At 42.8% G+C, this 25,334-nt stretch overlaps 1 protein-coding gene across 7 annotated transcripts in view; it reads right to left on the bottom strand.

Moving 5' to 3' along the window:
• Positions 1-724: 724 nt before the first annotated feature.
• The window catches only part of LOC117755607 (protein unc-79 homolog), a 35,230-nt gene continuing 10,620 nt past the window's right edge, over positions 725-25,334 (bottom strand). The window contains exons 10-51 of one of the 7 annotated variants that reach the window (XM_034575529.1): positions 25,150-25,190; positions 24,776-24,804; positions 23,502-23,731; positions 23,111-23,282; positions 22,736-22,966; positions 22,280-22,470; positions 20,954-21,077; positions 19,988-20,128; positions 19,267-19,482; positions 18,694-18,921; positions 18,333-18,474; positions 17,479-17,558; positions 17,203-17,351; positions 16,909-17,066; positions 15,339-15,520; positions 14,535-14,736; positions 14,269-14,451; positions 13,549-13,617; positions 12,825-13,162; positions 12,512-12,694; positions 12,207-12,369; positions 11,318-11,467; positions 9,933-11,180; positions 8,761-8,862; positions 8,215-8,331; positions 7,370-7,472; positions 7,138-7,278; positions 7,004-7,042; positions 6,772-6,884; positions 6,432-6,517; positions 5,868-6,041; positions 5,584-5,652; positions 5,385-5,495; positions 3,514-3,618; positions 3,331-3,408; positions 3,120-3,209; positions 2,855-3,030; positions 2,163-2,346; positions 1,847-2,050; positions 1,622-1,699; positions 1,484-1,525; positions 725-1,351 (exon numbers count right to left, since the gene is read on the bottom strand). In XM_034575529.1, the coding sequence (XP_034431420.1) occupies positions 1,163-1,351; positions 1,484-1,525; positions 1,622-1,699; positions 1,847-2,050; positions 2,163-2,346; positions 2,855-3,030; positions 3,120-3,209; positions 3,331-3,408; positions 3,514-3,618; positions 5,385-5,495; positions 5,584-5,652; positions 5,868-6,041; positions 6,432-6,517; positions 6,772-6,884; positions 7,004-7,042; positions 7,138-7,278; positions 7,370-7,472; positions 8,215-8,331; positions 8,761-8,862; positions 9,933-11,180; positions 11,318-11,467; positions 12,207-12,369; positions 12,512-12,694; positions 12,825-13,162; positions 13,549-13,617; positions 14,269-14,451; positions 14,535-14,736; positions 15,339-15,520; positions 16,909-17,066; positions 17,203-17,351; positions 17,479-17,558; positions 18,333-18,474; positions 18,694-18,921; positions 19,267-19,482; positions 19,988-20,128; positions 20,954-21,077; positions 22,280-22,470; positions 22,736-22,966; positions 23,111-23,282; positions 23,502-23,731; positions 24,776-24,804; positions 25,150-25,190 (7,051 nt within the window). In that variant the 3' untranslated portion in view covers positions 725-1,162. The remainder of the gene's footprint in view (positions 1,352-1,483; positions 1,526-1,621; positions 1,700-1,846; positions 2,051-2,162; positions 2,347-2,854; positions 3,031-3,119; positions 3,210-3,330; positions 3,409-3,513; positions 3,619-5,384; positions 5,496-5,583; positions 5,653-5,867; positions 6,042-6,431; positions 6,518-6,771; positions 6,885-7,003; positions 7,043-7,137; positions 7,279-7,369; positions 7,473-8,214; positions 8,332-8,760; positions 8,863-9,932; positions 11,181-11,317; positions 11,468-12,206; positions 12,370-12,511; positions 12,695-12,824; positions 13,163-13,548; positions 13,618-14,268; positions 14,452-14,534; positions 14,737-15,338; positions 15,521-16,908; positions 17,067-17,202; positions 17,352-17,478; positions 17,559-18,332; positions 18,475-18,693; positions 18,922-19,266; positions 19,483-19,987; positions 20,129-20,953; positions 21,078-22,279; positions 22,471-22,735; positions 22,967-23,110; positions 23,283-23,501; positions 23,732-24,775; positions 24,805-25,149; positions 25,191-25,334) is intronic. The other 6 variants (XM_034575530.1, XM_034575531.1, XM_034575532.1 and 3 more) reach the window with 6 other exon arrangements.

Genomic DNA, 25,334 nt, shown 5'->3' with positions numbered 1-25,334 from the left:
TTTTTGTCCAATGAACCAATTTCTCCCCGCAGAATACATTTATGTCATCAGATTGAATTCATCTTGAAGCTTGATAATGAAATCCTTGCAGCGGTGAGGATCAAAACAAAGATTAATGTGCTGTTCGGCTCTCCAGCCCATGCTGTCATGTCATCTGTTATTCTCAGACGAGAGCTTCGTGGTAATGTGGTTAGACCTCACAACAATACTTAATCACAACAAACCACATTAGGCCAAAGGTAATTGTGTTTGCTTGGTATATGCGTGGGCCAATCTGTTTCGCTGCTGCCAATGAAGTGGGATGGAGAAGGAGTGTGTGTGTGTGTGTGTGTGTGTATGAGACGGGGTGGGGGGGCTTTCCACTTTGGAACGGGGGGGTGACACACAACCGAAATAGTCTTGTTTACCTCCAATGTCTGGCTCCACCTTATCGAGTTACAAAGCCGCTGCTGCGACTCAGATTGGCCCCTGATCGATTCGAGCCCTGATGGCGAGAGGCAGCGTGACTGACAGTCCGACAAGGATCTCAGGCCCGAGCTGGGTAATGCACGGCATGTTATTTTTTTCCCGGAGACACCTGAGCTTTCGGTTTCTCGTCCACACAACTGATGTTATCACTCTGCCATCTGCAATATGGTAAACTGGACATTTTCCGCGGCGGCCGGGACATTAAAGGGCAGTAAAATGTCACATTTGAATTTTGTGAAAGGACTTTGTCTCAGCGTTTAGAAAAAACTCATACTTTTATTATTCAGCTTTCAACCAACTTAAAAAGTAATAGAATCTGAATGTTACAGAGTGATCATATCTAAGGTTCAACACACGTTTGCTTTCAGACTCTCACTGTTACAAACATGGGCGTATAGAAATTCTCTCAGTCATCTACTGACTCTTCAGATCTGTTGAAAAACAACAGTTAGGCACCTGATACAGTTAACCAACACGAGCCTACAAACCTTGAATCATCAGCTCCAGTGCTAGTACTTCAAAATAGCATAGATTTACTGTACAGATATTATACTAAATGTGAACGACTCAGTCCAAATGAATCGCACACAGCATCCGTTTACGTAGGAGTCTTTTTTTTGGTCAGAGGTTTCCGTCAGAGCAGATACACGCAGGTCTAAGGACCCAGACGACTCCCATGTGTCCAGGGAAGAGGTCACATGGGATAGAACTGTGAGGCAGCCTCCGACGACTGGATCTCCACCTGAGCCATCTTGAACTGGGTGCACTGGAGCCACTTGCGCAGGGCGAACGGAGGGGCTCCGGACGTCTGGCCCTGCAGACACTGGTGGTTCACCCTGTTCTGGATGGCCTGGAGACGCAACTGAAGCCCTGCAGATAAATGCTAAGGAAGGAAGGAGAGAAGAAAGGAAGGGAAGATGACAACGACTTGGTTTGAGATCATCACAAGTCGATATTTACTTGATAGTTATTCATCTGTATCAGTAATGGCAGGGAGCTTTTTTAAAGGCCTTACCTTGAGGTTTGACTGAATCATGGGTAGCCACATAGGAATCAACTAGAGAGAGGAATGAACATGATGTTGTGTTAGGCTAATTGTTAGGATGATTGCATTTTAGCATATGGGGACAAAAATACTAGAGTTATAACAAACCTTGACGAATATGGTTGAGTTACACTCCTGCAGGGCTTCCATCAGACTGATGACATGAAGACACACCATCTCCACCATCTGACAGAAAACGATCAAAAATTGAATTGACTACAACTCGAAAGGATTTAATTTGCTTTATATTCTACATATAATAAATACATATAACTATACATTAGCTTAGCTTAGCTATATCCCTATTGGTAAAGAAGAGGGCAGAACACTCACAACTTTATTGTGGGCCATGAGCTGCAGGATACTGGGTGTAACCCGACTCCAGAACTCTAGACCAGTGAGGATGGCGCTGGAGGAAAACTCTGTCTGGTTCTGATTCTGCAGGGACGGAGCCGCGGCCGCCTGCTCGCAGTAGATGGTCCACAGCTGGGCAAACATGAAGGCGTGGAACAGGGAGCACATGTGCAGCACCGACGTCTGGAGGAGGTCAAGAAAGAAATAAAGAAAAGGGCCCGTGAGGAGGTTCTACTGTAGATCATATTAATGCATCTTAGGTGAGATCATTAGAAGAGATATGTACGTGCCAGACCTTAGACTGCTCTGGGAAACCAATGAGGATGACAATGAGATGATCTGCGATGTGGGAGCCGGCGTCTAGAGGGATGGGCATGCAGGAGGTGGAGCCCTGGTGCAGGGCACAGTGCGTCAAAGAGCCCAAAAGGAGCCAGGACAGCTGGCGGATGTGGGACACACACTCGATGAACTCTTTTGGTCTGCAGAGAAAATTTTTAAATGGATTAAATTTTTCAAATCAGCCTCAAAATACTTTAGTTGTGTTCCTCAGGATAATACACAATATCTCACCATTAGCTAATACTTGAAAGGCAGATTTAACTTAAGTATTGCAAAAATATGTTCTCACTTATTTGTGGTATTATGTCCAGTCATTTTGATTTTGATTATATGTGTAGGCTTTCAAATCAGACATATCTGCTAATGCTTTTATGTGAAAGTAGCTCAAATAAAAATGTTTTTTTGCAAAGTCTCTCTTTTTCAAAGAGGAGGGGGTATTTACCATGGAACTAGATGGTTCTGTTAACTTCTTTAAATATCACAAACCAAATTCCATTCAATCAGACATCTCAAAATCTAGGACAATAAAGCCAAAATGAACAACTACAGATATGTGAGAAATATGTTTTACTGAATGTAACATGGGCCAACCACCCGTTTAAGTCATGGATTCATCACTGAACTTGTCTGTGGTTTTGTAATTCTCACCCTTGTTGCATGGTGGATGGAGGATGATAAAGCCAGGGCAGATACCGCACCACGGCTTTGTTGTCACGGTGATTGCCTTTGCTGATCTCCATGGCGGCGACTTGTGCCAAGCCCACTTTCAGGTTTCCGCCAAAAGTGTCCTCATGCAGCGGCTGACAGCAAGCCTTCATATGGCTCTGAAATACGGATTTGGGATAAAGGTTGTGAAAAACATATGATAAAATCCAACGAACCGTGTGGGGCTCACATGAAGAACAAGACTTACTTTGAGTTTGGTTAGTGTGTGCATGTCTGCAATGAAGTCCAGGAGCTCGCTTACGTATTGCCTCATGCATTCCATTGCTGCAGTCGTGCACTATGGAGAACAAAGGCAGTTTATCCTTCAGGAGGCGTCACACTGCGTTGCGTCTTTATTTCCTGCTGTTTTACAAGGCTGATTTTAATATAATCCAAACACAAAGCCACTCAAGTCTCACCCCCGGCAGCGTCAGGATCATGTGCTTCTGGATGATGGTGGATTCTGCCAGACGTGTGCCGATATCTGCACAAACAAACTGACAAATTCCCAAGACACAGGTTTGAATTTAATGTCGGAAAGAAAGCTCTCATGTTCACATTTTGTATTTGATGAACGTAAAGAATTTTTTATTTTTTTTTACCTGGACCAGCAGTAACAAGTTTGTGTCTGGCAGAGGAGACTTGAACTTGAGAGCCTGCAGAAGCTCTAACACCACAATGCGGGACATGTAGAACTTATCTCTCTCCTGGATGCAAGGAGATAGAGAGTGGAGTAAATGTACTGATGCAGCAAGACTGCCTTTTTCTATTATCACTCTGCCTTACTCATGCTGCGAGGGGAGCACAAACTCTGTAGCCTGAATAGAGGGGGAAGGACAGGCAGCCAGGAGGGAGGGAGGGAGGGAGGGAGGGAGGGAGACAGAGAATAGACAGAGAATAGTGGAGCTGAGGAGTAGATTTAGGCCAGTCCAGATCTCTCCTCCCAGAGTCCCAGGCAGCTCAGATGAGGCTGTCAGGCTGCCTTCTCCCTCCCTGAGGACAGGCTGCTCTCTTTGTTCATCCCTTCCACACAAAGCCCAGCTGCCTGTTTACAAACCACACTGTCATCTTCTGGCTTCCACTTTGCCCATCTCTTTCTCTATGCAGTCGCAGGCACATGCTCCCCGCGCTTCCACGGAATTCGGAGCCGCTCCTGACATTTTCACACCGCGTGGCGTTTTTATTGCGCGTACCTGTAACACGGCACTCTCATAATTAAAGGTTAATGGAGCAGGTCCCTTCGGTAAATAGCAAATCAAAGGTGGCGCTTAAGGCAGAGGGCCCGGGCCCATTTGTGTGGTGCCGCTTGACAAATGGTGTGTGGTGTGACAAACTTTATTCAGTGCAGGAAAAGCTGAATTTGTGTCCTCAAAAGCTGACCTCAGGAGCTGAGAAACCCTCCCCTGTGCTTCCCAGTAAGATCACATCGCCATATAACAACTGCACGGGACAGGTTCCAAAAGCAATTGCTCATAGTGACTCCGGGTTTTGAAAAGCGGATATTATACGGTGAGGAATTAAAGAGGGTGTAGAAAATCAATACTGCAGGAGACATAAAGCATGCAGTGTTGACAGTGGTGGAGGACTGAGGATCCATCTGGCCGAACGGTGCAGACAGCCCTGGCTCCATCTCCGTCTGAGACAGCCACTCTGAAACACACCATACATCCCCGGCCCGAGCACACCAACTAATCATGTTAATCAATACAGGCTGATTGCCTACTTAATCATCTGTGACACATAGGCACAATTCTGGCTGACTGGAGAGTCGGGGAAGTAGGTGTAGCACTGAAAGAGTGATGAGCGGGAAGGCCTGCAAACAGGAGCTCAACATTTTTAACACTGCAGATTAGTTTAAAAGCTTTAATTCCTCCAGGTCTGAATAAACACCACACGTCAGCACATGTTTTATTCCAACATATCAAACTCTACACCTTCCCATTTCCTCAGCAGACTCTAGAAAAAAAAGTTGTTTCACAGAAATTTGCTGTAATATTAAGTAAATATATCCCATAAAAAATACAGTAAATTAATTTACCATTAAATAAAAGTTCCAATCCATTAATTATGGTGAAATTATAGAATTGTAATTGCTTAATTGTATTGAATGTTAAATTATATTGAATTCTATGAAAACATATATGTAATTGTAATGTTTGTAGCTGTATTTTAAAAAATCTCGGTAGAACAATTGAAGATTATTTTCTGTAATTTGACGGAAAGTGTTTGGCAACTTTTGCTGCCAGATTTTTACCATTTATTTTTTTACAGTGTAGCAACTGCCAACAATATACAATGCATCCGGTGGAAGAGAAGATTTGATAATGAGGGTGAGGCCCATAAGGAAACTATTTAAATGCTGGCGGTGTCATTATTCTGTAGCCATTACGTTATGCAATCCACGTTTATTTCATAATAAATAATGAATAAATGCTTAATAAATAAAAGACAATAAAACAGAAAGGAGGAATACCTTGTTGAAGCCTTTGTAACACAGTCCACACAGTTCTACGAGGTAGGAGAGACTGAACATGCCATACTGGATGACAAAACTCAGCAACTTTGAGATGGGCTCCAGGAGACTCTGCAGAATGGATGAAGAAAAGAAGATGTCATTCATTCAAGACCAGGATTTGGACGAATCAGAAAGTAAAACCCTGCCCTGAGCTTACCCGGGTTGCATTTGTGGTCGGGATTTTCAACAGACAAATGATAATCCTCAGGCTGGAATCCATGGGGCACTATTGAAACATACAGATGTTTTAAAAATTCATCTGCAGTGATAAATCGATCGTTATACATTAATTTGACCTCCAAGAGTCAAATCAATTACAATTTTAAACCTCTGTCCTATTGAACCCAACAAGGGCACACAGCTAGATGCTTTTTCCTGCAGCCATAATCACATTAAACCATATCAGACCATGACTAAGTGGACGGCAGAGTCAATATCTACCTTCAGAGGGAGCACGGAGGGCAGTTTTGTGAGGAAGGTCTGGAACTGGTTGCAGATGGTCGTCCACAGGTTGCTGGGAGAGTCCATGGGGAGAGCCTCCATGAAGGTGGCAATGTTTTCCAGGCAGTGCAGCATTGTGCCCCCTGCTGGCAGACTCTTCTTGTTGTTCAAGCCCTGAAGGGGGACACAGAGGCATTAACCACAACAGCCTTATATAATGAGACTCTATGAGCGAAGATATTTCCATTTAACTGATCGTTCAGCCATGATCAATCACAATGGCTATGATGAGGGTAGGGGATATAGGGCACTGAGGCACAGATGATTGCTCGGATGGGTTCACGCATCAGTGGCTTCAAACCGTCGTTTATTTAACTTTAAAATAACAATCAACTTTTACAGTGGTGCAGGGTAGGGCGCGTTTTCTTGAATGCTCCGATGATTTGTTGTTTGTAGATGTGCTTATGCTCTACATGTAACAGGACCCACAGAAGCTACGGCTTTGACAAGAGCTCCTCCTGCTGGTTTAATTATTCACCACAGACACATGATGGAAAATCCTACCTCGAGTAGCATGTTGAGGGCCGCAACTGAGCTGAGCTCATTGAAATCTATCAGGGAAGATGCAAGTGTTCGCAGAAAACTTCCATCTGAAAAAAGATAGACATAAAAAGAATGAAGTTGCCAGTATTTCCAGTGGGAACATACTAAGTCTTACCATTATGTAAAGAAAATATAGAAATAAAATTAAACATGTGAAGAAAAGCAGCAAAATATGCATCTAATAAAGGTTAAAGATGTAGAACGAGGTCAAAACACATAGAAATGAGTAGTTATTAGTCTCTATAGACATCGTGCAGGTACAGTTTTTAAGATTTTTGTGTTTCCAGTTGGATGAACAGACCTTTAATGTTACTCTGGAAGAGTTGGGGCAAGATGCCGTTCGGGGCCAGCTGGTGAAACATACAGCGCAGGAACTGCTTGGCTACACCTGCTACATTCCCTGGGATCAACATGCTGCAAAACACCACAGGGGGAGAATGTCTGAGTCGGACAGGCAGTCGCTCCTCACATGTATTTTTAAACTCACAGCGAACATCTGAGCGCACTGGTGTGACGGCTGTAACGTCTCATACCTCTCAGCTTGTCCAGAAAAATTGGCACTGGATGCCAACCTGAAAGAAGAAGTGGATGAGGATGAATTATGCATGAGTTCTGTGGGTGAGTCATGAAACTTCATTTAACGGTGAATTGCTGTGTGGCCGCATACCTGCCCACAGACTGCATGATGTCGAGGAGCATTGGAGCAGCCAAATCGGGGCTGAGGTGGACGAACATGGAGAGAACGACCACAGCGAGGCCGAGCGTCTCCTCATCATACTCCTCCAGCACAGCCGCACAGTCCCGACACCTGGGACCACACAGGTGAATACACATAGACCAATCTAAGCATGAAGATGACTTGTTTCAACTCAAGAACAGCTATCGTCTCTTTCACTCACCTATCAGACATCGTGGTAGGCTGCTCGTCAATGAACTCCTCAGGCGCAGGGACGAACATGCTCACTGTGCTTGGGGCAGAGAGCAGGCTGGTTTTCGTGGGACCTGAAGGGGAAGAATATCAGTGATGAAAAAAAAGAGCTACAGGCATTTGGTAAGATTTAGTTATTAGATCCCGAATGAGGTCAATGAGAAATAACATGTTGTTGCATTAATCCTAATCTTACAATTTCAAAGATTATATATACAAAGGTATTTTTAAACCTGGGCCCTGTGTTTATAAATGCGGCTGTGAAAGGTACTTGGCACAAAAACCTTTGAATTCGATCTAGTAGATCGTCTCCGCAACACGCCAGCAGTGGTAACAATGTTATCTCAAGGGGCAACAGAAACGTGTTCTAAAAGTGCTTTTTTCACCAATAATGCGGATGTTGAGTGAGACATGTGTAATGTTGCCAGACTCTTAGCAAAACCCCATAATAACAATTTGACCCTTCATGGTGGATGTTTCATAGACTGTCGCAGTTGCCCCATAAGATTACATTTTAGCTGCTGCCACTGTGTCGTGGCTGCTAGTGGGGGCAATCTACTGGACCATATCCGAAAGGTTTTTTGCACCCACATTTATAAACAAAGGGCCCAGGTTGAAAAATACCTGAAGTCCCTTTTCATCTCATTTTCAATGTTCTGCTATTTTTCATTAGATTTATTCATTAGTGTTCACTAGGTTGTCCTGATTTCAGTAGTTGAGGTTCGATTTATTGCTATTTATTTGTTTTCCATGACATATTTCCACATACCTCTTCATTTGGTCATTATGGAAAAATTCATGTCTAAAGCAACTGACCCGTTTCCCAGGTGCTGATGTTGTGTGGAGCACTGGATTGATGCTCCAGCTGTCGCTTCATGAGCTGGCTCATGGTCAGAGCGCCCAGAGAGCCTCGTTTCACCTGACGGTACTGAGCTGAAGGTCGGACACAGAGGACAACATCTGGATTAAATTACCAGTGAAACTCATTCCAGTTTATCCAAAAACAAGTGTGCGTATGGGTTACATGGAAAAGACACTCACATAGAAAGAGATGGTCAGTGTCATTTGTATTCATTCAAATATTTAGCTCAGTTTTCTGAGGAACTAAATCATTATAACAATATTTTATTGTGAAACTAATTAGAAAACAATCAGTGGTTCCTAGAATTTCTTTTGGTTTTATGAAAGTCAATAATGATATTATGTGATATTTGTTGAACATTTCCAGCTCCAATATAAAAGTTAATAAAATAATTTGCAGAGAAACATCCAGCAACTACAGGTAATAAAGCATATTTGACTGCACACAATTAAAAGTAAGTCTGATTGAAGTTCATATGTAATGAAATATTTGCATCCTACTTGATACTGAAGAGCGATGGCTCGTTTCAGGCATAGCAGCTTCAAGCGTTGGGGCTGAGGCAGATTCTCGTGGCTTTTCCAATGTAGACAGAACTTTGTGATCTGCAAGGCAACATGGGTGAATGATGGGCGGGGCACTGGCATCAGAATATATGCCGTTATCTGCCAGAAGTTATCCATTAATAATTAGCAGTAATGAAAGGTCCACCATCAGTAGAAGTTTAGTTCTCATCTATTTAGTGCTAATTTAATCACAGTTTATATTCAATTCTGTGTTTTCCTTCCTCATAAAATCACTGTTCGCAGCTTGAACTGATTTGTATGAGATCAAATTCTGCCTTGCTCTTCAGCTTCCTTTAAGCTAGTTCAAGGTGTAAGTTGTCTCATTTGAAGTACTTGTTGTGTGTGTGTGTTTGTGTAATGGGAACACAGATAGAAAGCACACCACAGGACATTACAAGTGGTAAATTGGGTAAAGAGGACATGCACATGTTCTGAAGTGCATTTCCAATGCGGTGCATATCCTGAGATCTAAAAGAAGAAAAAACAGTATGTGTTTGTCTTAGTGCCTATCCTAGACTTCATAAAGATGGACGACACATCTTCATTTCCTCCCACTCTCTGGGAAATTAAGGCAAAACATCCCCGATACAAACACGGCCATCTTGCACATTTGGAGCCAGATCCGCAGCAGCAGCAATTGGGGGATGGAGCCACGGTAGAATGTTCGAAAACAAAAATTCAACAATTCTATCACAGCAAACATCAAGTCTGCAAAAATGTTGTCACTGTTACATTATAATAGAACAGTAGTCTAGTGTAACTGCAGACTTACATTTTGATAACATTAGTTTATTGAGTCTGCCTTTCTGTGACATTAAGTACAAACTGTTTGTATTAAATCCCCCAAAACCCGCAAAACGTTTTGGTGGTTCTTGAACACTATAGTTTCAATACAGAGTTTAACTTTTTTTAGCTTATTATATATATATATAAACTTTATTTAATAAACCTTCTCAAATCTTAGATATCACCTGAAAATATTTTGAAACCTTGAAACTTACATCAAATTATCAGTGCACTGGTAAAGTCGCACATGAGCCACTGCAACAAAATTATTAAAGCAGCACTGACTACTTCCATCTTATCCTAATCTAATCCTTTCCTCTTACCTGTTTCTGTAGCCTGCTCACCACCGAGCTTATCGAACGTGTTGAACGAGATGTCCAGGTATTCCCTCTGGATGGCGCTGACCGCTATCTTCCTCTGCTTCCGTTGTCGGGGAACAATCTGGATTTTAAATTCTGCCTCTTCATTGTCGTCTGCATTGTCGGGTTTGGGGTCACTGTCTGCATCATCGCCCATGTCGTCATCATCTTCATCATCGCCGTACTCTTCCTCATCGTTGCTGGTACTCTTGCTCTTCTCTGGTGAGGACGGAGGCTCTGCTTTGTCTTCTGGGATGTCCAAGAAGATGGTCCTACCAGAGGGACTTGTCCCGATCCTCAGCTCGTCAAGGGCCACAAATGTGTCGTCTACTGAGGTGTCAGGGACATGCGGGGTCTTCCTCAGCAGGTCTCTTTTCTGCTTTAGCGTCATGGGGCTTTCATGGCAGACATTATCCAGTCTGTCGGGAAGATCCAAAGAGGTGCTGGGAGTCACACGGTTTGTCATCTTTTCCGAGCCGCCCTCTCCCACCAGGAAGCCGGGGGTGTTTTTTTCGCTGGAGCAGTCCTCCACACTCACCTGAACCAATGGAGACATGCGGAGGGTGTTACTGCTCGCAGGGGAAGCAGAGACCTTCGGGCTCCCGTTGAACCTGGAGCTCAAGAGGGTGTTCAGGTCGAATTCCTCATCACTCTCAACGATCCTCAGAGGAGGCAGTTGTTCAAACACCAAGGAGTCGTTGTCGGACATCGAGAGCAGCGAGTGTTTCTCTGGAATCGAGGTGCAGTCAGAGGAGAGGTCGATGAGGTCCTGGTCCTCTTTTCCCTGAACTGACCCCAACAAGGAGACCTGGTCCAACTTGTCGTCAAAGGTCTCCATGCAGCTGAGACGGACCTCGGGAATGACAGGTTTGGAGATGTCTGAGTGGCCGCCTCGAGAGCCTCGCCGGTCCACACCATCATTGGCCTCCGCACGCACCGAAGAGCCATCGGAGGATCCTTTGCCATGATGTCTGCTGTGGGACGAAGGAGGCAGGATTACGAGGGCAACCTGCATGTCGCAGCGATCGATGCATGACTTGCGTCTGTGCTCGTCCAGATTGAATAGGATGGAGTCTGTGTTGGAGATGTCCAGAGACTTCTGCTTGTGCATGGCCTGCAGCCGCTTCTTCCTGGTGCTCTCCTCCCTCACACAGTGCAGGATGCTGTCCTGAAGGGCGCTGGCCTCGCGGTACTCTGACAGCTCAATTTCACCTGAAGAAAAACAAAAGAAACATTATCCCAGCGAAAGAAACAAGCCTCCTGCAACTACAAAAAATATGTTGTGGTGTTAAAGCTTCAATCGATGATCTGTGAAACCACACTTGAATCTAAACGCCTCTGGTTCTTACTTTTTTTGGCATTCAGCTCCACCGGCTGGTATTTCACAGACTTGCTGCCACCGATCCTCTTTAGTCGGGCGAAGAAGGTTTGTGACTCCTTGTTAGCAGCACCAGTTGGAGTGTCATGGACGTCTGACTCATCAAATACACTGTCCTCCTCTAAAATGGAGAAAAAAATGGAGAATTAACATCAACAGAGCATGGATGCAGTATACATTATACCTTAACTTGACTACGGTATCATTTTTATCTTAATATGAATTGTTGTCTATAAGTGTTTCCATTTAGTTTCAATCCATATTAATGTCTACAAGTTGAATAAATTAATTAATTCAAGCAAATGTTTTAGATTACGTCAAAAATCACAATCACATCATTACTACACGCCATCACGGGCAGTGGTGGGATGTAACAAAATATATTTGCTGTATTACTTTATTTAGTAGTACAATTTTCATCTTTATTTATTTACTTACTTTATTTTATTGTCAGAAAATATTTGATCTCTCTTCTCCACTACATTGCATTATATGTTCACATCATTTAAACATTTTTTTTTTTTTTTTAAATAATCCAAAATGCAGGTAATATTAGACCCTGCCTCCTTCAATGGGAGAAAAGCATGCCTGCAGCCACAGAGTCGCCACCACTCAGAAAGTGCTATTAATTTAAATTCTTTACTTAAGTGTATTTAAAAGCACGCACTTAATTTGACTCAAGTGGAAACGTTAATGTGGTATTTTTACTTGAGAACATTGTATCTTTATTTGTACTTTTACTTCAATAAATATTTGAGTTCTTCCTCCACCACTGATGACTAGACAACATATTAAGCTTGTTGTAGTTCATACAGCACATTGTAAAAGTTAACAACAATCTTCTCCTTATTGTTCGTCACCTTTTTCCTTCTCACTGTAGCGGCTCATGTTGGAGTTGTCGCTGTAGAGGGGTCCTGCGGTGGCGTGAGGACGACAGCTGTGATACTGGGCGTTGAGTGTGTTGATGGTGATGTGGATTAGGTGGAGCACGATTTTACTGCCATCCATGTCTCTGTAAGGGTACTGCAGATAACAGGAATATGTAATACCGTTATTATGTCAAACTCTTTGTAAATCCAACTGTAAATTTAAAGAAAATATGTTGTTGGATGTTAAAAAATGAGGCTCGATGAACATCCCATCCACATATTAATTCAAAGAGTACCTTATAGAGGATGACCAGCAGGGCTTTGAGCCACATCTGTCGGATGTGAGGCTTCAGCGCCCACAGAGAGCATCGAGGCGGCTGCTGGAAATAGTGTCTCAGCTGGGGACACGTGCAGTACTTCAACACCTGGACCACAAGAGGGAGCAGCTGCTTCCCCAGACTAATGTTGTAGTCCATCACCTGAAGGAGGGAGAATTACCGTTCATTTGTATGCAGATTATCACAGTATAATCCTTAAAGTAAGCCATTTAACAGTATGGGAAAAGCTCCAGCAAAACAGAAAGTGATGGTGAGTCTATATTTCAGTCACTTGTGCGATTCCAGCGATGAAGGCGTTGAAGCAGGTGGAGGTGCGCATCTTCTGCGGTGCGATCATGAAGCAGCCCTCCTGTTGGTCATATCCCAACAGCACATACAGGTGACGCTTCACCGTATTGAAAGCCTTGGCACTGCCGATGTCGGCCTCTGCGCTGCTCTTGTCTTTTGCCATGAATTTCATCAGCACCATGATGAGCTGGTGAACCGTCTGGTGATCTATGCCGGCGTCCTCGGGAAGCAGGTCTCTGATGGTAGAATCGTCCTCGGGGGACGGCGTCTGGCCTACGAGAGAGGCTGAAGCGTCAGGGTTAAAGTGAGGGTGGAGACGTGCTGCAGACACAATGGGGGAGAGGGAAGGGTGTAGGAGCAGGGAGGGGGGGGGGTTTAACAACACAGAGATGGAGTCAACACATCCTCTCCACTGCTCTGTCAAAAGAGGTGGAGACATCATCGTGCAGTGCACGTACATCAGTGGAATGTGTAAACGGGGTAAACACCAAACATGACCTGCTGCTGTCAGCTGGCCTGTTTTCTTTTCACTCTTTCCTGTGTCAGAATTAGACTGACATCCGGATGAAAAAACAATGTCTGTCACCACAGAGCAAACATTGCTTTTTCATTTCACATCTTCACGACTTTATTTATAGAAACAGAGAAACTTTACCTTCCAATACGATGAGATTATGCAAAGTAAATGTCTCCGGATTGTTATTTACCTGGCAGGATTTTCTCTATCATATCTCCCAGAGTCGGGGCAGACTGCTCTTGCCTCGTAAGCCTTAGAGCTAAAAACCACATATGAAGAACACAATTTAGGAGCATGTACAGGGGATGTAACACAGGACACGTGTCTGAGCTTCACATGCACGCACAAACACACATCCAAAACGACACAGCCTCAAAACAGAACAGAATCTCAAAACGTTTTCCTGAGATTTAAAGCATCACAAATATACAAGAAGAAACATGTCTTAGAAGCTCAGACAGCCTGCTGTGCAGAGCCAGATATAAAATGAATGACTTTTCCAAACAAATGTCGGAAACAAACGAGTGAGGAGAGAAACATTAGGAGAATGGGACCAGACCTTGGTCGAATCGTGTTTGCAAATAGGATTAAAGACAGAGGATGTCACACCTTGTTAAGCCCTATGAGACAAATTGTGATTTGTGAATATGGGCTATACAAATAAGATTAGATCGATTGATTGATGGAAGTTTAAAAAAAGCATCAGTTTCCCCGACAAATGAAAGAAAATAGGCCGAGTCATGTGACGCTTTAAACAGGAACAGACATTCAATTTACTTTAAGATACATTGGCCTCTATAAGGTCAAGAAAATGCCTTGAACGAGGTATTTGCAAACACTTTTTGACCACAGACTGAGTGAAAGTGACACAGGTTAAGACTCAAACTGACTGCTGATCTGTGCTACTCACGAATTCGGTTACACAGTGACTCTGGGAGCGAAAACGCCCGTTTAGACTCAGCAGGGCCTCCCTTCACGCTGTCACGGAGCGAACGCACACTCTTCTGCCGATTCCTGGCAAAACGGGCCCGACGAATCTTCCACATTGCCGCATCGCTGAGGTTGGCCACATTGGTTCGTACAGCTGTGATGGCTGCAAAAAGAAGGGTTACAAACAAAATGTGGGAAAAGGATGTAAAGGAAAAGCAAGTGTAAAACTGTGAGGAGACTACACACTTGTAGGGAAAGGGAACTCCTTGTTGCAGTCCAGGTGTAACTGGGCCTCCAGAGATAAGGTTTCAAAGCGGTTGACAAAAAACTCCCAGCTGAGAGCAGGAATATCTTTCTTCAGGAAGTGTAGCAGCAGGAGTTTGCTGAGGATGACTGGTCGATCCCTCACCACAGTGTCAAACTGGAAGTCCAGGCACAGACACAAGCCCTACAAAGCACATAGGGTTTTACAACTGACTGAGAATTCTTCCACTACTGATAAAATATTAGATGGTTCCAGTCTCTGTCTTGTGTTAAATCAGAAATACGATATTTATCCTTTGTATTTTTGGTTTAGATTTAAAAAACAACCATGGCTTAGCTCATTTTCATCACACATCTGCAGTGCAAATCATTTAAACATGGGTATTAATACACACAAGAAACAGCAGCTATAAATAAATGGTAATTAAAATGGTAAAAACTACATTAAAGCTAATTTGTAATGAAGTTTAAATTATCCAATTAATTCACTTTTACTCTGATATTTCCGAATTACAATTTTATAGACTTACAAAGTAAAGTAAAGTAAGCATGAGCTCATAGGCAGTATATGTAGGTGCATGTTCTGTGTTCATTTTTACCTTTAAGTTAAACAGACAGAGCGGAAAAATATGTCAATGTTAACAACATTTATGTAATTGCATTAAAATATGTTCTTCTGTATATTTACCCATTTCACAACAGATTGACGTATATTTGGAAACACAGAAAATCAATGTACCAAAAATTTGGAAAAGAGACTTATGACTGTGAGTGTGCACAGGTCACCTGCAGGGCCGGCCTCTTTATGGTGTCCAGCAGCAGGCGGGCTCGGGTGGCCACAGCCGGGTTGACGTCCTCCACAGATGCCAGGAAGCAACAGAAAGCGTGGGCCAGCGAATACTTCAGCAGGTGGTTTTTCGTCACAGCGCCAATGTCCAGGAACCGACAGAGCACCGCCACCTTCTCAACTGGGAGAGAAAATCAGTGAAAGGGAAAGATTGTCAGTAACAAAGACAGATTACTCAATAAGATGAGGAAGCTGAGCTGCCAGACGTCCTCCCATAATTACCCTGATATCATAAACAGACCCAGCTATGATGAGATCACTAATGAAGATAAGTTAGTATATGTCATATCGTATTTGTCATGGCTTAATGTATGAGTGTGTCAATTAGCATTTTGTTAGCATTTGTATGAAATGAAACAATAATAATATGCATTCCTATAATTCTGTCCGGTAATTGTTGGCTTCATTTACGAGATTAAGATCTAAAAATAGACACTTTCTTCTGAAATCCATAAACTCTCACCCACTCAGTGTTGACAAGTGTTGACCACTAGGTGTCAGTGTGGGAGCGACAACATCATGCCAGAGCAGTGAAAGCCACAGAAATCTAAATGTTTGCATGATTCACAACTACCACAGTAAAATTATCTGTGTGAACGCTAATAACAGGGTTTTATAATAATGATATTTATATGATACATGCTCATGTTCGTGATATATGACACCTGACATTTTACAGACAGACAGATGAACTGAATCTCCTCAAGTATTTATATCCACAATAGGCTAATAATAACCTTTAAAGAAAATCTACTGTGTATTTTGATCAACCATCACTCTGGTTGCTCTACTGTTTCCCCTCCATCCATACATGGAGTCTGAGAACCTGTCCTCTGCCTCTGTCTCAAGGTCACACAGATCCTCTCTGCCAATCACAAGGCGAGAAAACCTTATTAATCCCACAATTCCCTATTGCTGCCTGTTAGAGCCAAATGGTAACCATGACAACACAAGAGGGAGATTTCAGCAGGCAGGAAATGGTTTAGGAAGCGTATTACATAAACAAACTGGGGGTCGTCCTCTATCAATTCATTCATAAAACAACAATCACATCGTTAACAATGAAAATAAAGAAACTCACTGAGGATGTTTTATTCGCATCATAATGAGCTTGACGCTGTGTTTAATGTGAGGCTACATGCGGTTCATGATCATTAAGATGTCAGCAGCTGCAGATGTCAGATATATTTTATATAATTCTACACATTACAATAAGGCCACTTTCAGACATGAACTCCAGAAAACATCTGGAACCAATTTTCCGGACATTTTCTGGACTTTGCGATTTCATTTTGAGATATTATAATTCTTGCCAACATGCCCCTTCACTCGCTGTGAATTCACCTAATAATCCTGTTGTATTCTCACATGGGCTCACTCAGACAATCTGCTGACATTTTGCTCAGGGGCTGGCAGGAAAAACTCAGACTAATGTATGAAGCAACTGACTCCGACATGAGTTCAGTGCATGTCTGAAAGCAGCATAAGTAACTACTCTCTGTCTCTCACCTGCTTCAAATCGTATTTTCCAGTCTTTGCTGTTGAAGTTTGAGTTGATGAGGTTCCAGAAGATGTCGGCCCCGTGGGACAAAGAGAGGGCGTGCAGGAGCTGGGGTACAGCCAGGGAGGCTAACTGGCAAAACTCTGACTTCAACATGGACCACAGACTGAAACACAGAAAGGACACAATGGACAAATGCACAATAGACCATCAACAAGTTGGATAAATCAACAGCTGCACAGAGATATTTCCATCCAATGATCTTTTTTTTCTATGACCGAAGGGGAGTTGTGAGCACACACCACGGGATAAGCATCTTCTCCTGGATGTAGGCCAGAAACTGGGGGTGATCCTTGCTGGCGAGGTACAAACACTCTCCATGGAGACACAGGATCTTCAGACAGTTCAGCATGTTGAACAAGATGTCAGGCTCCTCAAACTTGGACATTTCCTGAGGATAAAGGAGACAATGAGTCACAGTGGGCCACAGGTGCACTCAAATAAATCTCAAAAAAACATTCTTGAATGCTGTCATCATTTTAGTGCCTCAGTTTTTCTTATTTGTTATTAAGAAGTACCTGCAGGACGGTGTATATGAGCTTCAGAGACACAGGGAGCTGCTGGTAGGAGAATTTCTTGTCAGAGTTATTCTTCATGGCTGGAAGGAAAAAGACCGTAGTGTTTGAAATAAATCAACATTCCAGTTGAGTGCAGAGGAGACACAGTTTAATGACTGATAAAGAATGTGTTATGAGTCAGGGAAGAACCCATTCAATTTGGGTAGGGAATCCAGGAATTTATTTTCACTCTCTTTAAACCTTGCGAGATATGAGAGTGTTTTTTTGTCCATTTTTTTTATATTTTCACCATTTTTTGGGAGAATAATTCATGGATGTTGATGTAAAAAATCAGGCATGTTTAGGGAACTGTTGGGCCTTGGCAGAGGTTTGTGCTCCACTGAGTTCCATTCTAGTTTGTGCTCTGTTTATAACCCTCTGTAAAGCGTGTTTCTCCGCTGCTGAGCAGCCTGCACACCACACTGTGATGCAGTATGGTAGGATGCTCTCAATTGTGGAGCAGCAAAAAGCCACCAACAGCTTGACATTCTTAAGAAATATAACATGGTGAGCGATACAGGTGCTGGGAGACAGACTGTTACTTTGGAATTAACCAGAGTTGCTGATTCACCCAGAGTCCAGTCTTTGTGCTAAGCTAATTGGCCTCTGGCTCCAGCTACATGTTTACTGTATCATAAGAGTGATATCAACTAGAACACAAAGTCACTCCTTTAAATGCCTTCAATAGTTTAGATAAGAGAAACCAAATTTGTGAAATTCCCAAGAGGTGGAAGTATTCCTCAAAGGATTAATGATATTTTTTTAATTTTATATAACATTTTTTTTGTTGGAACCACACCGTGTACAGTACATACTTGCATCATCAGGAGAGGGGTTACTGGGGTTGTCAGTGTGTGTGCCACTTGGGTTGTCCCCTCCCTCATTCCCAATCTCCGCCCCGATGCAGAAATCCATCTGAGGCAGGAGCAAAGTTTCCTCCAGACTGTCCGTGGGTTCCTGCAGGAGAATGAAACATCAAAACATCCCCTTCATATTTTCTATCATGTTTGATGAACATACTTTGTGCTTTATGCCACAACAACATATGAGCCTGGAACACAGTGGTGTTTGTGGCGCTGTGGTTTGGGACAGGATTACCAACGTCAAAGCCTTACCTGCTTAACCCACAGGACTTGTTTATATTTGGTGCATAAAAATTCATGCTGTGTGTCTCACCACCAGGCGTATCTCTTCCCGGGGGGTCAACCTCTCCAGGAGCTCACAGCCCAGCTGGTAGCACAGGATGCTGGATTGGCACAGGCTACACTCCAGGGCCTTCTCATCCTTCTGGCAGGTGTGCGAGCCCCCCCACGGAGCTTGGAAGACGTTGTTGATAATGCCCACAATATCCTTCCCTAGGCTGCTGTCGAGACCCAGCATCACACCATCGTCCTGGAGCTCCATCTGGGACAGCCGGGGGAGACGACAGTAAAAACAGGGGAACAGAAAGTGGAGCGTCATATGCAAATGTCAAGGTCTTGCCTGTGGGCACTGTTGTCATTGCACTGTGTGTCACCTTCATTTTTATGAGTCAACTACTTGTGGTGCATATTTGCATATTGTGGATTCACCCTTGGATATGCTTTGGTGATATAATACAGTATTGCAGGGTTTGTATTAGGATATTTTCCTTGCTAACCAACTCAGTCTTAGAATATTGTATAAATATTATCACCATTCCTCACTTGAAACATGATTTAAAATGTACATGTATTGTTTAGTTATTTCTCATCAGTACAATAAGGTCACCTGCTTCAGGATGAGGTCAAACATGAGGATGAAGCAACCGAGGTTCATGTCGTCATCATCACAATCCAGATCCAGGGCACAGTGGCCGGTGGCGTGACCCAGGTTTTTAAAGGGGCTGCAGCGCAGGGGGCTGCGGAACGGGCTCCTGAAGGGGCTGGGGAACGGGCTGAGCGTGTTGTGCTGCCCACGGCGTCCTGGATCTGAAACCACACTCACCTGCAAACAAAGAATGCATCATTGTACAAAGTAAAATACGTGTTTTTGACTAAAATCTCAGGAGATTTACGCTTTTGATCGTTTTTTAGTCTCCAAACAAGTTCCTCACATATTACCTGTAATGACACATCACTACAGAGTTTCTCGGCTATAAACTTCAGTGACAAATCTACATCACAGTCAAGTTTAATTAAGCCCTTTCAGTGAGCTATATTTAGGCATTAGGAGTTACCATGGCAACATACAGTGCAGTACTTCCCAATGAATGGTAGGGACAGAAGCTAAGCAGAGAATAAATGTGAACATCCGTATCATAAACAGGCATCTGACAGTCAGACACCAGATATCAAGAAAGGTGTTATAACATCTGGTCAGGTGACGATTTGAGTGAAGCGGGGGGACGTAATATACTCTCTGACATATTAGTGATGTGATACTGCAACGACAAGAGGTGAAAATTAGCAGCAATCCCTGATATCCTTTTATTTATTTTTGTCGTCCTCACCCTGCGAGCCCCAGTGCTGCCAGTCAGATCTGAGGCACGTGCCTTCCTCTGATTGGCCAGCTCCTTCAAAGAGTTCACTCCATCGGAGAACATCCCGATCAGCAGCTGGAGAGGCACCACGATGTCCAGCTCCGACAGCACCTACGCCCAAACAGAACTCACTGTTTCAATTGCACAAAATCACAAACAAAAATATATAATATGCAGCATGCAGCTAGTGTTTTGGTATATGCACAGAGAACCTAAACAGTTTTCTATACCTTCCTAATTATATTAGATTAATGACATTTTGTTGATGATGGTCAAAGCATTGTATAATTGCATCTATAAAAAACTTTCATAGCAATGCGCTTTTTCAGAAATATTATCCCACTTACTCAGAATAAATTACGGAACAGGCAGTGGACAGATTTTATCTGGAACAATTTTTTTCTGAAGGAGAATTATGAAAACTCAAATGTATATTTTTTTATACTTTAAGAACCAAAATCACAATCACATCCATTTATAAAGGTTTATCTGAACAATGGATACTTCAAAACCAGGGCAAACGATAGATCACAGAGCTGTACCATACAGAAAATAACACGTAGAATCAAACTGAGCACCAGTTCTCTGTCTGATTTAAACGTGACCCATTTACTGAGGGTAAATTCATGCAATCTCTTGATCGCAGTGGTGACAGAAAACTTGAAATTGATCCATGTACACAGGGCAGCAAGCTGTGATTGCATATGCGATGAAAGGCAAGTTCCCTCCTATCTCTCTCTGTCTCATTCTGCGACCCAGATCCATATTCAGCAGGGCTCCTGCCCAGACTCACACACACACTTGTCACACTTTGTGACAGCCTGTTCAATTCACACTCGCTGTGGACAGAACTGCAGGATGTGAACTGGACCCATGACACCGTGTGCGTGTATGTGTGTGTGTTTGTGTGTGTGTGTGTGTACGTGTGCTGCTTACATGCAGCCACAGCAGAGCCTGCTCTTGCACAGACGCTGGGTAGCCAGAGAATCTGCAGCTGATGAAGCCAAACATTTCCTCCATGGAGAAAGGCAGCGGGCACAGCTCAATATCAAACATTTTACTGCAGGGAGAAGGCAGACGAGAATAATGCGTTTATGTAAATACATTTATACAGCATACATTCATCTCAGATACTGTTATGCAATCATTATTGTCACCTTCAATATTGTTTCATGATGTGGTTTAATGCAGTTTAATTGTCCTTACGCTGCAGCTACACTATGTCTTCTTCAGCTGGTGGTATTGTTTATATATATATATATATATATATATATATATATATATATATATATATGTGTATATAGTTAAATGCCAAGATTGGTACCACTGTAGTAAGTATGAAGCAGGGACTAGGATGTAATTAGCTTAGCTTAGCATAAAGACTAGCAGCAAGGGAAACTACTAACCTTACTTTCTACATAGTGTACATCTATAAAAATATCTCCTGAATCAAGATTTAATCTGTACAGAAGCTAAATATAAATACCAAGAGTTTTATTAGTGCATGGACATTAGTGTGGATACCTGAAACATGTTGGTCAGGTGTGGCCAAGTTGGCTGGGATAGCCTATATTTTACACTGCACATGTATCTAATCAATGAAAACAAGCTTGTCAGGGACAGGTTGAAAGAGATTTAATACAGCTACAATAACTGCATTGGGCTCGGGTCTGATAGTTTCGGACAGAAACATGCGCCCAGCCCCTCTCTAATGGACATAGGTGTGCTATCAATTGACGAAAAAGAAAAAAGAAAAAAAAATGGCACTGATGATAACCTTCTGTTGATAAACCCCTTAATCCAGGACGTATCTACCACTTGAGTCTTGATTTTTACATTTTGCATAGGTCATTAAAACATAAACCACTGAGGCAAAAAAAATATTTTGGCTGCTGAATCTCGGAGGATATATTATTTTTGGAAAAGACTCTTCCTTAACTAATTCTGTGGAGTTCAGACAAATACCTGACATTTATTTCTGATGTTTAAACTTCAAAAATACATCTATAATTAAACAATAGCTATTGTAGCTGCAATGTTGTTATGTTTTGTCGATTTTCAATCTTATCCAGCATAATAAAAATACACCAGCAAATACAGAAATCAAAGAGATTTGCAGGTAAATGCTGCACTTCAAAATTAGCACATCAAAAAGTAACTTACACATTTTACACCTTCACCCCTGTTTACATGCAATACCTAAAGTCTTTATTACATGAACAACAACAATAATATTCAAATATTTCTAGGAGGTGGACATACCTGAGAACTTCCCGGAACTCTTTGAGTTGGTTGTCGGGCACCTCAGTGCGGATGGCCTCCAGCCACTCGGGCATAAAACACTCCCACAGCGGCTGACTGATGACGTTGTAAGGTATCAGACACAGGATGCGGTTCAGACCCTCCTTCAATTGGGTCACTGTGCTACATGACTTGTCCCAGTAACCTCCCACCTGGGGAGAAGGTAACACAGACCGACTTAGATCAGACCCTGACCTGCCCTGAATCATTTTAATAAACTTCAGTCCTCAGTTAGATCCTGATGTTGTCATTGTCAACATGTGCAGATGTTAACATGTGCTATGACTAAGATAAACAGGAGTGGGGATGTGTATTGTCTGTATGTGTGGAGTCATGATGTTCATGTCCGCCTTGGGCATCCTCTATAATTCATTAATCATATGATGTATGCTTAGTTGACCTTGGTGTTCACCTTACCCTGGCAAATTCAACCGGTTTGGGCAGCAGACACATGACCATGACGTCGAAGCGCACTTCACACACCGTCTTGAGCCACTTGGTGACAAATTGAGGCTTTAGCTTTTCCACCAGGCTTCCAACCTCATCATCCATCATGTAGGCAGTGGAGTGAAACCACTGGAAGACCATGCTGACCAGCCGAGCCAGGCTCTCCGTAGGTGTGTTTTCATTGGGGGTGCACAGGCTCACCTAGGACACGTGTCACAGCAATCAGTCAGGGAACCATACATTCAACAGAGCAGCGATAAGAGGCCGAGTACAGTACACATTCTTATCTCAACCCTCCCTCCCTGTTTTTGAAAGTAACAGCAGTAACAGCTTGCGATTACACACCAGGAACCAGATGCCGAACTGACTGAGGAGGCGCTGGTCGTGCTGGTCGTCCTCCTTGTTATCAAACTCGATGTTGTCCAGGGAGTGGTGGGAGGCGGACAGGCCCATCTGACGGCGCCTGTTCATCTCAAACTCTCGCTGTTCTGCGTGAATCTCTGCCTCCTTCAGAAGGCTGTGTGGATGTGGAGAATGAGATTGGAAAAGCAAAGGATACAGGAGGAGGAGAGAAATAAAAATAGACTTAAGATATCCTGACATCACATATATATTATTAATATAATTTTCTGCCGTATTGTGGTCTATATTAATGTAAAAACGTGTTTCACAACGGTACAGGCGTATGTCTTGTAACTGTGGCTGGGATATGTTAGTGTAAACACTGTCAATGTACCTTATAACCGCTTCCACTGTGCACACCAGCTCCTCCGCTCCACACTCCCGTGTGTTGATGGGAGGGGGCGAGGTCTGGTACAGATGGGTCTCCGCCGCAGCCCCCACCTCGCTGCTGTGGTGGTTGACATGGCAACGCTTGCAGTAGCGGACAGGCCGGTTGCCATGGCGCCCACAGCAGCCAGCCGAGAAGCAGGTGACCACAGCCCGCCTAACATGAGAGCTACAGTTCTACAGTGCAAGGCCGAAACACGAGAGAGAGCAGGAGGAAGAAGAGGAGGAGAAGAAGGGATCATTTTAATTTCTATTCTCGGCAGCAGGCAAAAAAAACCAAAAACATCAACAATCACAGTAAACCAGCCAATAATGTCTCACGACAAGCCCCTAAAAATAAACATATTTCTAGTTCTAAAATACCCTCGTAATTAATATCTCTCTTTGTAATATGCATTTGTTTAGGAAAGTTGATCTGTCTACATCTGTGGCAATAGAAAATGTCTTTATGCGTCCCCATGGTGTCTCAGGTTTCTAAAAATAAAAAGCATGGCACTAGAGAGGCATCCTAATCTGATCAGCCTCTAATCTTGTGCCATTAGGGGGATGCAGTGCTCCCTATCAAATTAAGATATCTGTCCTCTGATGGCGATTTCACTCATTCACTTGTCAAAGCTTTCAGCGAGAGAAAAAGTTACTTATGATGTTGTTGTTGTTTGAAGTTTGTTCTATGTTTGGTATCATGGTGTAATTATAAGTAGCTATTCTCAGATGAAGAGCACTGTCGGATCACGTGTGAAACCCAGGTGGGAGTTTTAAAGAGCTTTCTGGAATAGGTGGGACAAAGCCTGATCAGAGAGGGAGGCTGTGGATTATACAACAGAACAGGGTCCAGCTGTTTCCCCTGACAACATCAGTCAGCTGCTCGGCCTGACGGGAATACCCGAGACCGGCTCACACTCAAGTTTCCCCGTGTCACAGTAGAAACCAGCAAGGAGCAGCTCTGCCTAAAGCAGCGCATTTGACAACCGCAAAGAAACATTTATTTGAAATGATTTGGCTTTTACTGAGCCACTTCAGTTATTCAGATTCATAAATAAATGACCTTGCTATGGATCATAGGTAAAAAATAATATCTTGAAGTATATTCAGGGTTAACCAATTCAATCGTTTCTGTTTACAGTGATAAAACAATTGAAAACATGTACTGTTGGATTTTTGATGTTCAAATCATGAGTAGACATTGATATTAGAGTTCATGTTGCAGTATAAATATCTTACCTTCTTTTGACAAATGGCTGATATCTCTGCTGTAAAGAGAAATGAACAACAATGTTCAATCTGAAGACAACAAAGGCTTTTGCAAGTCATATTTTTCATTTCAAAATAATAATAAAAATAAAGTGTCCATACAGAATATATCAGCAGCTTCTATACAGGAAATTCAACTAAAGTAACCTACAGCATGGAAGATCATTCTTATCTATTTCTATACTCTGTATTATATTGTTGCACCAAAAACTTTACTTTATTTTAGGCACTTAACATATATAGGCTCCACTAAGTATAATATATTTATTGTGTTTGTTTGTATGTGACAGACTGTGACAAATTAATATTCAAGCTTTGACACACTTTAGTTTGCGAACGCTCACCTTGTGGCAGGAGAACATCAACAAGCCATTCAGCGTGGTCTCTGGAAAAATGTATAAACATTACACGATGTATAGGCAAAGGGCTCCTCAGAGTGTATATACATATATACATATCCAGCTTGTGTCTACAGAGCAGTCTCAACCTCCCACACAGCTAGAACACAAAATATCTTCTCTCAGTATCA

The sequence above is a fragment of the Hippoglossus hippoglossus genome, chromosome 22 (genome assembly GCF_009819705.1).
Source record: "Hippoglossus hippoglossus isolate fHipHip1 chromosome 22, fHipHip1.pri, whole genome shotgun sequence".
In the NCBI taxonomy this organism is placed as follows: domain Eukaryota; kingdom Metazoa; phylum Chordata; class Actinopteri; order Pleuronectiformes; family Pleuronectidae; genus Hippoglossus; species Hippoglossus hippoglossus.
The sequence above is the reverse complement of the archived record's forward strand: the minus strand, read 5'-3'. Positions and strand labels throughout refer to the sequence as shown.